The sequence below is a fragment of the Protopterus annectens genome, chromosome 3.part1, assembly GCF_019279795.1.
Source record: "Protopterus annectens isolate FY-2018-M chromosome 3.part1, PAN1.0, whole genome shotgun sequence".
Classification (NCBI taxonomy): domain Eukaryota; kingdom Metazoa; phylum Chordata; order Ceratodontiformes; family Protopteridae; genus Protopterus; species Protopterus annectens.
The window spans coordinates 399,508,091-399,521,676 of NC_056732.1; the positions used below are offsets into that span (position 1 = coordinate 399,508,091).

General features: G+C 39.6%; 1 protein-coding gene across 6 annotated transcripts in view; it reads left to right on the forward strand.

The window, feature by feature from the left end:
- Positions 1–631: 631 nt before the first annotated feature.
- UBE2E1 (ubiquitin conjugating enzyme E2 E1) overlaps positions 632–13,586 on the forward strand; it is a 214,284-nt gene continuing 201,329 nt past the window's right edge. The window contains exons 1-3 of one of the 6 annotated variants that reach the window (XM_044066866.1): positions 632–845; positions 1,652–1,828; positions 2,543–2,593. In XM_044066866.1, coding sequence (XP_043922801.1) covers positions 1,677–1,828; positions 2,543–2,593 — 203 coding nt within the window. In that variant the 5' untranslated portion in view covers positions 632–845; positions 1,652–1,676. The other 5 variants (XM_044066869.1, XM_044066870.1, XM_044066868.1 and 2 more) reach the window with 5 other exon arrangements.

The window sequence follows — 13,586 nt, forward strand, 5'->3', positions numbered from 1 at the left end:
TAAAAATCTCAAGTTTCTACCAAACTGTCCCACTTTGGACATTTAAAAAGGTGATAACCAAATGAAAAGGTATGGTGTTAACCCTCATCCCAAAGTGTGGAGAAACTTAATTTAGTCAGTGACAGGTGTTCTGATATATCTGAAGTAGAATATTTCAGAACAGAAGGTCTCAGAAATATGTACTCAGCATCCTCAGATCACACCTCTCAAGTGTACCTCATTACGAGGAACGTACCTCATTTGGGGTCTTAAAAAGTTCATGTTCCTCAAAGTTCCACATTGAAAGACTCTGTCACACATTCAGTGTTAGGAATTTTTTTTAATTGAAATCCATTGTAAATAGAAGTGAATCATATTAATTCATTAAAAGATCTTTATAAGTAAAACCAGCTTATTTTAACCATCCTATGACCTTCCTAGTGTAAGTTGTTAGTAAGCTATTAGTATGTGTTCCACATTATGAGGGCTAGTGTTCCTCTTTTTGGACATAAAAGGTTGAAAGCTATGCCTCAGATGAGGATACAACGCCAGGAATGCTTTACACTCCGGTTTGTAAACGGTGACAGTTGAGGTCCCCCCTCCCAATCACTGTTTTGGCAGAGCTACATCCCTAAAAGCATCCTTAGAGACGACTAACAAAACACGAACTGTTACCTCCTTTCCCTCTCTTACAGCATCAAGTTTCACATACCGGTACGTTGTATATCAGTTCACTAACTCCATGCACTTCTCTTCCCTAGCGTGTGAACACTGAAGCCATTGCTTGTTAACTGCAGTTGCAGCACAGCACTTCCGCTCTTTGAAAGGCACGAGTCCAGGCTGTGGAAGCAGACGTAAAGAACGAGGTACAGGACCTTATACCCAAGTTAAAATGTGTTGTTTCTTAAAACCTCAGTTTTAAACCACAAGGGGAGCTAGTACATATTGTCTTGTTGCCAGACGGGAAGAGGTGTGCATTTTATTTTAGGATGTCAAAAACAATCCGGTTGAACGTGAATCGGCGTATTGTGTTGAAATAAACAGCAGTCTGTGTTTCACAGATGGTGGGAGTCTGTGGGTTGATTTGGTCGGAAAAGAAAACACTGGGTGCACCTGGGCCTAAAAACGAAAGGCGGAATAGTCCCTAGAATTTGTAGGTACAGGGATTCTCCTGGATACTCGACTGCTTGGAAATTCAGTGATGGAGTTTGTCTTTGCTACTAGTTAGCACCCAGATGTAGGGTTTGGGGATTTGTTGCTTCTTCTTCTTTATTTTTCCTTCAGAGGTGCTATTCAAAGTCGTAGAATGCTATTTGAAATAGATAGATTATATTAAATCGTGCTTCAGTTAACTCGAAAGTTTCTCCCGTCCAGTAACTGAGTAGGAAATGTGCAGGAGTGAGGGTTGTTAAAACTTATTGGAAATGTTATGAAACTTACTTTGTAGTAAGTGAGGGACTTTTATGTTGTTGTAGACTGCATTAAATTATGCCAAAGCTTCAGTTAGTTTTATTGTGTGCAATAGCACATGTAGGTGGTAGGGAATGTTGCTATTCTGAATATCAACTTTATCAGTAGATTGTACTTTTTACTGTTAACACAATAATACATGAATGCCTTTATACGATGGTTGTGTTGGCGTTTATGGTTATATTTTTGTATCCTTTGGCAGTATTGTTTTTGTGTCCTCTATCGATATGTCGGATGACGATTCAAGGGCCAGCTCTAGCTCCAGTTCCTCCTCTTCTAGCCAGCATATCGAGAAAGACAGTCATGCCAAAGGAAAGAAAAAGGAAAGTAAAGGCGGCTTGAGCAAAAATTCCAAACTGCTTTCCACCAGCGCCAAAAGGTGAACTTGTGGTTAATAACAGAACAAACTTCACATGCTTTCTATGTTATCGTTTTCTTCTGTTATCAGTATAGCATACTGTGCAAGTGCTTGTGGGTATGCACACTGGAACTCTCCGAATTATGATAATCCTGTGTTAATTTCTGCAGATGTGTATTTTATGACGTGTAGTCCTTGGGTTGTGGTATTAATAATGTCACAGTAATTGGCAGGCACATTTTTTCACAGTTTCGATTGAGTTTGTTGATTTAATTTCTGACTTATTCACAATCGCATACTAGGATGTAAAATGATGTGAAATGAAAATGTGCATGTCCCTTTAAGACCGTACTAACCCTCCCCTTTTACGTGTAGGGAGGTTATAATTTGCATATTAACTTTAATGTTTTCTGACGGGTTTATCTGTGTACGTTTTGGGTCATTGACGAGCATCTTAGTTGTTTTGGAGTAAGCTCTGTGTCTTAGACTGAGCAGCTGCTCTTGTAACAGTTCAGTGGACCAGAGATTGAGTTAAGAGGTTCCAAAGGAGGAGGCGGAACAATGAATTGGGGAACCGCCATGTTGTAAGCAGAGGTCAGCTGATTGGAGCCTCCAAGTTGGAGGCTATTAGTTTTATGCTTTCTGTAACATGTAACATTTCTGTCGCCAAAAACAGTTGTACGTAGTGGTGTGGATATTTTATTGTAACCGCCTTTCTCCTTTTTTATTGTATAGGATTCAGAAAGAGCTGGCAGATATCACACTGGACCCGCCTCCTAACTGCAGGTTTGTGTTGTGGTTTAAATGCAAATGTATGCCAAATACAGTATTGCGCGTGAAACTGTGTTAAAGGTGCTCATGCTTGGGGGACATTTTTTGCCGACAGTTTATAAATATAGCTAATGTAGATTTTTTACTATGTACACTTGTAAGATGGGTTTAAATAAGATGGTATTAAATGTGGTAATCTGTATCTTTTGTTACAAAATAGTTTGTATTGGGGGTATTTATTGCTATGTGGAGCAGCTTCAGTTAATTAAACTGTCAAACTAATACTTCAGATATGTGCAACAAGTTTATGTTGCTGAAAAGGACACGCTGGCTTAAGAGGTGACGTGCTTGCAGTCGGTGTTTTGGTAGGACGTGTGCTTGTTCCTTTCATCAAGCAGTGTTGTACATGAAATCATTATGCAAAGCATAAATGCGTCGCTGTGGTTTATTAAATTCGGTGCATCGAGCCTGATGTGTACTTGCAAGGGAACTTTGGAATGAGGTCTCCCCTTCCAAGACCTCTGGGAAAACTTGTCAAGTGTTAGTTTAGTTCATGGCTGACCTACTACGTACGTGCAAAAAAAGCTTTTTGCAGATAACTCGTTTAAATTTTGACACTTATGGGTAATGACCGCCTTCATACTCCCATCTATTTTTAGTGGCGTATTAGTCCCCCGGGAAGATGGGTTCAGCTTAATTGTGTTTTATATAGGCATAATACCACAATCGAGTCCACTCTGTAAGATGTTAGTGCTATGCTAGATTTTTAACCAACCTCTTGTATACTGAACAGTGCTGTCAGCTATTGTCAGACTTCATACATTTAGTTTGATCTTTTTTATTGATGCGTTTAGTATGTATTGTAGCTGGCTTCATTTAGTTAGTTTCTTACCGAACTTGTGCCTGATTATCTTCTACAGTTTGTGCTAGTTTGGTTTACGGAGCTTGTATGTCATTTTATTATTTTAAATTCTGTTTCATAGTTAAGTCTTTGGACATCCTTGGACAAAGACTCTGGCTCAGCTGGTTTGTCAGTTTTAATAATTTTATTTTATTTAGATTTGTCTACTGGAGTGCAGCAGTGGTCCGGATGTACAATTTTCAGGCTTTGGCTTGGTCTTTGTTGACCTGAGACAGAATAGTAAGTGTTAGACTACAAAAATAGAAATACAGTTAATGAAGAGGTTTAGAACATACTACAGAAGTTTGAGATGCATTGTAGATGAAAGGAATAACAAATATATTTCTAGTTTCAGCCATTCTTCAGTAGGGATTTAGAGCCAAGATGAGGTTCAAACGTGGTGTGGTTTGGATTGTGCTTGGAAGGAGCTTTCATGTGCCCATTGAAGAGTATGGGAATAGTTTAATGCCATTGTGTGGTGGTCAGTACAAGCAGTATTTGGTGGAGAGGTATCTCTTGATACAAAATGGGTTTGTTTGTTTGTTTGTACTAATGACCCAAAAAGTTAACCAATTTAGTTTCATCCCCTTGGAAAATTGATGCAACCATTATGATGTGATTTGTCTTGTAGAATAGATATGATAAATTGTCTTGTTGTTTCATTAATTTTCTTGTCTCTGTTGGAGCAGTAATGCTTGCATGATGCGGTCATTATTTTACTGAATGTACCCTGTGTTCTGTAGTGAGACTTGTTTTGTTTTCGTTTTCACCTGTCTAGTGGTGACTCCCAGATACCTTTTCTTGCTGGGGGATGATGCTAGCTGGTGAAACATGTAGGATATGGGGTGTGACACCATACCAGTAAAGCATAGAACAAATTGTCCATAATCCAAAAAAAAAAAAAAAAAAAAAAAAAAAAAATGAAAGACTATTTAATTTCCTAGTTAAAAAAAAAAAAAAAAAAAACTGCCATAATCTTACAAATCCTGTCCATGTTCATAACACAGAAAAACTGATAAGTTGTCATGCTCTAGGATTATTATTTGGATGAAATGTTGCAGTATAACAAGTCAAGAGTTTACCCAGCAATGTAGCAGAGGTGGGGAAAATGTCATGCACAAAGTCGTCACTGTAGAAATTAACCTAACATCAACTTTTGTAGATTTTCTACGTTGTAAGGAAAATTATTTTCAAAACGCATACAAAACATTCCAAGGTAAAACGCATGTCTTCCACTGCACACACTGGTAAATAGCAAAGTGTTTATTTTAATTGTGTTTAAAGTTCTTCGAAGTAGAAGCAAGAGTGGCCAGTTAACAGCTTCTGGATTACAATGATAGCGATTTTTAAAATCTGAGTAATTCAAATAAAAAATGAAAATGGGCTCCTGAAGATGCCTGTGAATCGCACTATGCCTAGCAGAACTCGTGTAAAGGGGCTTGATGTGGATTTGAGCAGGGGAGACCTCAAGTTCACTTTACAATAATCATTTAATGATTCTGATTAGTCAGTGTACAAAGATATATTATGTGGCAACCATTATTCATTTATTCTTTGTTTTGACAGGATTCTGGCAGTGGCCTCTGTTTAGGGGAGACCTTTAAGTGGTCTTTCATAATGACATTTTAGTAAATTTTGCTTGGAAACTGAGGAACCCCTTACTTCTCTTGTAATGTGACATGGTTTCTTTCACATTCACCTGACCTCCCGCCAACTCTGGTAGATAACGCCATAATTTAATGTCTCATCAGAAGGACAGCACGCAGGTGCAACACCCCCCTTATGCTCAACTGGAGTGTCAGTGTTGGATGTGACATGGTTTCTTTCACATTCACCTGACCTCCCGCCAACTCTGGTAGATAACGCCATAATTTAATGTCTCATCAGAAGGACAGCACACAGGTGCAATACCCCCCTTATGCTCAACTGGAGTGTCAGTGTTGGAAAATTAGTCTACTACCTGGCATGGGAAAATAACCCACAGTCTGCACCAAAGATGAGTGGGCTACCTTTTGAGCTGCTGAAACTGCAAATAAACCCATTAGTTTTCCATCCCTTTGGTAGGAAAACTGTGCAGAAACTACCTAGCACTTTTTTGGTTTGCTGAAATAACAGCAGTAGAAATAATTTTAGATATGAGTGTATTGGGGATACCACACCTCTCAACTTGTTTGGTCAGGAATTCCTAACCAAGTCAAAAATAATAGGGGAGGATAAAATCAGGAACAGTTTTGAAATCTAATTCACTCAAAAAGTTAATAGAACTAGAAGTGGTATAAAACTCTTACATTATTACTGACTGCAATTGAGTGCACTCAACATTACAAGGGACAGTGCAGACATTTGAAGTAAAATTGGGGACATTATGAAAAAATATTGACAATTGAGGGATTATGGTTAGCACTCGAAAGGGGATTTTGAGTCTCAATAACCCATTGCAGGATATCTTTTTATGTGCGGGATTTAAATGTTGCACTTATTCTGGGCATGTTATAACTGTCTGAACTATGAACAAGTTTTAGCAGAATAATTTGTTATGACAGAGGTTCAAATTCTCAAGCTGAAGCTTAATTTTCATGTTAGTATGGTTTGACATTACCATGATATCCATAGTACCAACAAGCAAAATAATTAAGGAAACTGCAGCCTTCATTAACATTCTGTCTTAAAAATATGGATCACCATACTAGTATGTAAAACAAATGGGCAAAATATGGCATGTTTAATAACAACTAGGGAGAGACCACAGCATGGTTGCAAGGCTTTTTACTTTTACCACATACCCACTTCAACCGTTGGAGACCCTAAAGAAAGTGTTCATATTATAAAAGTTCCACGGTCCCTAATGGGCAAGCCAAGCAACAACCCCCCCCCCCAAAAAAAAAAAGGCAAAGACTGTCCGCATCGAGCAGTGTAGGTAAGAGCAGGCTTCAACATCATGAATACCATGCCATCCATAACACAAACAGAAGAATTGAAAGAAACCACACCTATAGTCAACCTTCCACTTTCAAGATGCTGAATACTACACTTTCTTACACAGTGTGGAACAGCTGGGTAAGTGGGACAAATTTGCTAACCACTAGTAAGGAAGCTTATATCATGATTAAACTGCAAACTTTGCTCTGGCAAGCAGAGAGGCTCGAAGAACTAGTCACTTGGTTTCAATGTATTCTTTTCACACCAAGACAAAATTATACAGCCATTATAATTTGTTTTACCACACACCCAGTTCTTTCAGTTTGACGGTAAACTAAAGATGTCCAGGACTCTCATTCTCAAAACAAATATGCAAATTATTCTCATTCAGTATTTCTAATTACAAATTCTATGACAAACAACTGAAATGGGGAGAATTACTTCATTCTACCCACTACATCGCTAATACTTGCATCTGCATACTGGTTACGACTACTTTTATGACTGTACATGAGATCAAGTGAATGAATACATACATGAATACTAACCCAGAAATGTCTCTGCTCGCTGATGTTAGAACCATAAAGTGCAATTTCCCCCTGCCCTCTTAACTTCTTGGTTCAAGAATCGGAACCAAGGATCAAACTTGGAAGAACTTTTGAACATTTCTCTTGTATACTCAGTTGACATATGAGCTTTGCATTAAGCTTTTTTTAAAGGCTACAAAATTAGAAACTGACATGTATGTAAATACTTTGCAGCCTGCAACAATTTCAGAAGCAAAAACTTTGAGGAACGCACCAAAATACTGCCAGAGTTCTGGACCAGGCCAAAAATAATGGGGTGCAAAAAGGGACAAACTTTATGTATTTGTCCACCAGGTAAACCCAGTGGACAAAAGTGTGTGTTCTTAGGAGTGACCCAGGACCACTGTCTGGTTAAGAAACTTGCTCAAAGTAGGCAAATGGTGGCAAAAAATTCAAACCCTGTAGTTCTGACCACAGGAAGCAGTTTTAACATTAATGCCGAATAACTCCAAGTCACTTAAAATATTGACAGAACAGGTAAGTGTTGCATGGATATGTATTGCCTGTATAATAAACTCAAACTGTATTTCTCGTTGATTTAAATATTAGTGATTTTTAACTGTCAGTGATTTATCAGAAAATGACACAAAGGTCTGGCAATAAGTGTAGATGATTAAGCCTCTAGAATGTTAACGAGCTGATGCTTGTTACTGGTACATGTTTTGATCCTTTTACTACATCCCCCCCCACCCACATTTGCCTGCCATGTGACTTGAAGTTGCTTAACCAGATGGTAGTTGCGGAACAAAAAGAGCATACATATGATGCTAAGTAGTAGTTTCTAATTAATAAGCGCAAATGAGGACCTGGGAAGAGTAATGGACCAGCCCCCCCCCCCCCCCTCAGTGCAGTCATCCCATTACTTGGCTGTCTCTCCCAAGTTGCTGTAAACACTGAAACCTGCCAATGTGTGTACTGTTTTCTCTTACTTTTACAGTGATTAGAGATTTGGCATTGTTAAATTTTATTGCAAAAATGCTGACATTTGAAACAAAACACTGTTGCATTGAAAACTTGCGTTTATTTAAAACACATCTGGCAATCCATTAAACTACAAATGTGCAGGGGTCCATAGCCAAATCATGCTAATTAGGGACTATTTGACAGGTACAGAAATTCAAAAGACAAATGTGTAATGAATTAATGGCTTGTGATAGCCTACTGGACACAAGTCTTGGTAGTCAGGAGTCTGGTGAAATAACTTTGTCAGATTTGCTCTAGACAAACAAAAATGCATTATGGGAAGAAGCTCATAGTTTTAACTCTGCCCTGGTAAGTGCCAAATTGTTGTAACCCAACAAAGTACACTTCACACCCATGTGGTAGGGTGGGGGCATTAAAAATGCATTCATAATTAATATTTTATCATAAAAGTTCGAACACAATATTCCGCAGTTTACTCACAAGAAAGTAAAGCACGCTTTCAACAGTTAATAAAACAGGGAAACAAAGGATTGTACCAAAAGAGCAAGGCTCATATGATAATGCTCCTTTTTATATTCTTTACACCATAATTACGCTGGATGCAGGATATGCACTTGCACGCACACGATGTGACCATCAATTACAGCCCATCCATCATATGACAGCATACATTCAGATGTTTGCTTGTTATAAAATCAGTGAACAAATGTATAATGACCAAGAGGTATAGTTTTAGCTCACTAGTTTGAGAACCATACAGGTGCATCCTATTGCACACTCCCCATGCACTTCCAAACTCTGTCTCAAGAATCTTGAGACAAAGACTCCTCAATTGGGAACAGATTATAAACCTTTGTTTTTTAAACTTTTTGTTACATTAGCAAGTATTTTCTGAAGGACACAGTCAAAACTCGCATGCTGACATTTAGTGACTATAGTCTAAAAGAGTTTGTCAAAAAGATCACATTTTACAAGGAACAGACCAAAGTAATTATTTCTCTGCTCAAAAATTCTGGCCAAAGCCAAAAATAAGGGTTGGAGGAGAAATTTTAAATGCTGTTTTTTTTTTTTTTTTTTTTTTTTTTTTTTCGGCTGGAAAAAGTATTTAATTTTTCAGGGTGACCCAGGAGTACTGTTTGAGTGACCTTTGCTCAAAGTGGCACCGTAAGCAGATTGAGGTGAGAGTATTCAAACCTTTAACTTTGACTGCTGGTAGCAATATATTAACAGCTCTGGCCCTTGTGCCAAACAACTCAATTCATTTGTAAGTTTAGCAGAACTACAATATGTACTCCAATGATGGAGCATTTTCCAAAAGATAAGCTCTTTTTAGTTGAGGGAAGTCTGGCATTGGGGGGATTAAAGCTCCAGCTTAAGGGTACAGGCTTTGACTCTCCAACTGTGTGACTCTTGAGCAAGTCACTTAGACACCCTTTCCTACTTGCCCATCTGGTGGATTTTACAAACCCACCTGTTTTTGCAGTGGTGGCTTAGAGAACTGCAATTTGCTTTAGTATTCTAGGGACTTGGAGCACTTGGGGGGGGGGGTGTATACAGTGGGGGCACATGCCACTCCTGCTGCTGTCTCCCATAAAAGAACGGAGTTAATTTGAGTGACTGAGCTAAAGGCAGCTGGTGTCTTTAGTCTGAATGGTTTTGTCCGTTGATGCACAACACACTAATGATCCCTAACGAGAGCAAGCCACAGGTAGATAACATTTGTCCTGACATTTGCCGATTGCATAATGACAGTGTGGTACCATGTAATTCTTCTTTGGGAAATGATTCTTTAACTTGTTCCTGTAAGAGTTGCATGACATTAGTTTGCACTATCGGTTATGTACCTTCTCCTGCTTTAGTGCTGTTACTGCTGATTTGCCTTATGATTTTTTTCCAAATGTGAACTACTTTCACTGTATAGCTCTGCAGCCCTTCTGTGGTTGAGCAGTAGTCTTTTAGTGACTTAATGGTGACATTTTCTGAATGTAGTACATACTGCAGATAACTACAGTATTGAAGTTACTTCTACAGCTGGAGGGCAGGAGAAGCAGAAGTGCAAGAAGCAACTGTATCTGTTCTATGCGTGTCATTAATAGCTGGTGCCAGAGCCATGGCCTGAAGTTAAACGCCAAAAAATGTATAGTCATACCCTTCGGGAAAAACAAGGTAACCCCAAGCTACCATATAGGTGGCAATCCACTAAGCACAGAAGAGGTTATCAGGGACCTGGGGACCCAGGTTGACAGTGGCCTTTCTTTTGACACTCACATTGCTAAAGTGGTTAGAAAGACCTTCTACATTGCCCACCTGATCATGAAGGGATTCACATCCAGATCTAGTGAGGTTATTGTTCCCCTGTACTCTTCACTTATCAGACCAATGATCGAGTACAATGCCCCATTCGGGATGTATCTCACCCGACATCTGCAGCAATTGGAGAGACCCCAAAAGTTCCTCACCAAAAGGATAAAGGGACTCCAAAATCTGTCATATGCTGCCAGATTGAAGAAACTCCAGCTCTATTCAGTCGCATACCGTCTGCTCAGAGGTGACATGTGCCTGACATACAAGGCCATGTCCAACCCGAATTAATGGACATGCTCCACCTCAAAAATCCAAATCCACCAAAACCACTAGAGCAAGCGACTTAAACCTTAGCACGGATATAAATAGGACGTGCTGGAGGGATAGATTTATCACTCAGAGACTCCCTATGCTGTGGAATAAAATCCCGGTCCATGTGAGGCAGAGCACCTCGCTGACTCTGTTCAAGAGAAATCTAGACCTGTGGATGGGAGATCGTAGGTTTACCCCGGGAATCATCTCTGGGTCACTGCTGGACAGAGGCACAACAAACTAATGGGCACAGTATTTTTTCATATAAGGGGTGGCGTAAGCCACAATAATTTGGGCTAGGCTTATAAATGCCTTAGGGCAGATAGCCTAGTATAAACCTATGAACCTATGAAATATTTAAGAGGCTGTTAAATGAATGTAGGTATGGTGCTCATATTTTAGAAATGAATTGATGGTTAATGCTGTACGCCTTGTTAAAGTGATTTACTTTTAGTAAAATCTTGGGTGCTAAAATATACTAGGGATTTTCTGACTGAAACTGAGTTTTAGTAGGCCAGTGAAATAGTATGGATGCGGAGCTTGCCTGTGATTCAGTAATTCCAGTTCTAGCAGATTTCGTAGTACCAAAAATCCATTTCACTACCCTAAAGGCTTATGTTGCTTGCACGCAATGAGCACTGTGGAGTTAGCAAGAGCTGTAATAGGGAGTGGTAGATGTTTGTGATGCCTTGGTATGAAAGTGGTGGTGCATGTGTAGGACAGTGTTGAAAGTTTAGTATGTTGTGCAAAGGTACACATGTACGTTCTTTGAGAAGTCAACTGATGTTTTGTAGAGGTAGTCTCTTTTCATGGCGGAATCAGAAGATAAATGTGCACATTTTGCTTGTGGATATTTTTAGTCCCAAACGTACCTTTCAGCTGTACAGATTTTCACAATGTCCAGATTTTTGCCTCCTATTTTGGGTCCATTTTTCATAAAATTACGGTTTTCTGGCAAATTACTCTGAAATCATTAAAGGTTGAAGTTAGAAAATGACAGACATTTGAGTTTCAGATTTCATACCCTTTAGAAAATTCATGTTAATGGAAAATTTGTTTCATCAACTTTGTAAGAGCAATATTTAAAATTTGTCCCCATTTTTGGGCCTTTGCTCCACTATTATTTATGGCTTTGTCCAGATTTCTTGTTCTAAGAGGTATGGTCCCAAAAGTTGAACAAGAGAGCACATTTCGTGTGTACATTTGCATTCCTTTATCTTGTAGCAATTCTGAGTTGAAAAGATTACTACTAGTTTCCTTTCAATCCCTTTGGTGGGGAGGAGCGAATATTTCAGTTGCCTTTTCTAGCTGGTGTCCAGCTATTAAAGCAACCTAAATCTCTACAGTTTTCTGCCCTTTTCTGTTGCATTATTGTACAAGGAAAAACTGTACTTTTTGAATTTGTAATATGTTGTACTTGTCAGAATGGTATTGAATCTTCATACCTGAAACTACTCTGGTTCATAGGTTGGTACTAGGCTGGTACTAGGCTATCGGGATATACTGCTCAGACAAGCTCAATGTGGGTTTACAGAGTGGTCCTAGCAGCAAGGAAGTGACTACCTTCTGGATTTAAGTATCTTTGCTTTTTTTCCACTGGAAATAGCTTCTGTAGCTTACTTTGAACTAGTCTGAACTGTTTTTTAACTGATTGCTGCATTATTTGAAAATCTGCACTTAAAGTTACATTTAGTCGAATTTGATAGTTTGCTTGTTTAATTTAATTGTGGAGGCTGCCCACTAAAGTGTGCTAGCCTGTGTAACTAATTTATCACTGTGTCTGCATTTTCTGTGTGTTTCTACCAAAAAACCAAAAAAATATTCCTTGTTTTCCCGCCTTCCTCGACTAGTTTAGACCAGTTTACAGGCATTGCTGTATTCTGGACTGTGGTGTAGTTCCTGTGTTGTTCATTCCCTTACTTGGATAGAAGGAAGTTTCTTTGCTCACCAGTGGGAGTGGGGAGCCTTGAACAGCCTACCTGTCCTTGGGGGAAGTGACCTCAGCACAAGAAGCTGTAGTAATTGGTTGTTAGGGACCATTCCTAGCTCTTTTGTAGTTCACTGTTTAAAATCTGCGTTTGCACGGCTTTGCACGGTTGTGCGCATAGCGCAGCGCCAGTTAAACTTTTTCTGGCTCCGCCAAGTCTGCTCTTTTCAAATTTTCCCTTAAGGAAGCTCTACTCTTAGTATAACCAGACTACTCACTGTATTATAAGCCTAGCACTTGTTCTCAATAGTACTCGTACTAAGTAAAGCACTACATCTACTTACCACCCCTGTGAATACCCACTTCCCTTAAAGGTATACCACTCCCTTATACTGTTCTAGCATGTCGAGTGGTAGATTACTGGCGTCGTCTCCAGTTCAGCTGGTCAATCTGGGCATCTTGAGACAATGCTACAATTGTCTCATGTACACAGACAACCCTCTCCTCCTCCCAACAAACACAATTACATGTGAGAGATGCAACTATATAGCCAAACTGGAGGCTGAACTGTCTTAACCCAGGGCTGGCATGACCAGACAGGAGGAGATGGCAACCACACACACAACAATCCCAGTCCCACATAGACCTACCACAACTGCAAACCAAACGCACAAAAACACAAAGACATACTCGGAGGCTCTAATAAAAAATTTACCAAAACAGAGGCTCCCAAAGCAGACATCCAAAAATCCACCACCTCAAAACAAAACACATGCAACACATACTTCAATAAATCAGTCTGTTGACCAATCGCAGCCCTTAAGGCCAAACACCTTGCCTGATACACTAGTAATAGGTGACTCCATAGTCAGACACACTGATGTCCCACTGACCAGGCTGAACAAGGAGAAGGTGACTGTGAGCTGCCCTATCGGGGTCTAGGATCTGCCACATAACACACGCACTCAGGTCACTCCAAAGCAAGTACAAATATGACTCCGTCATTGTCCATGCTGGTGTGAATGACCTGAGACGTACCTCCCTGGACTACATGAAAAGAGACATAGAGGAGCTCTCTGATTATGTAGCCCAGGCTGGTATGACCCTGACCCTGAGCAGCATCTTGCCCTCACC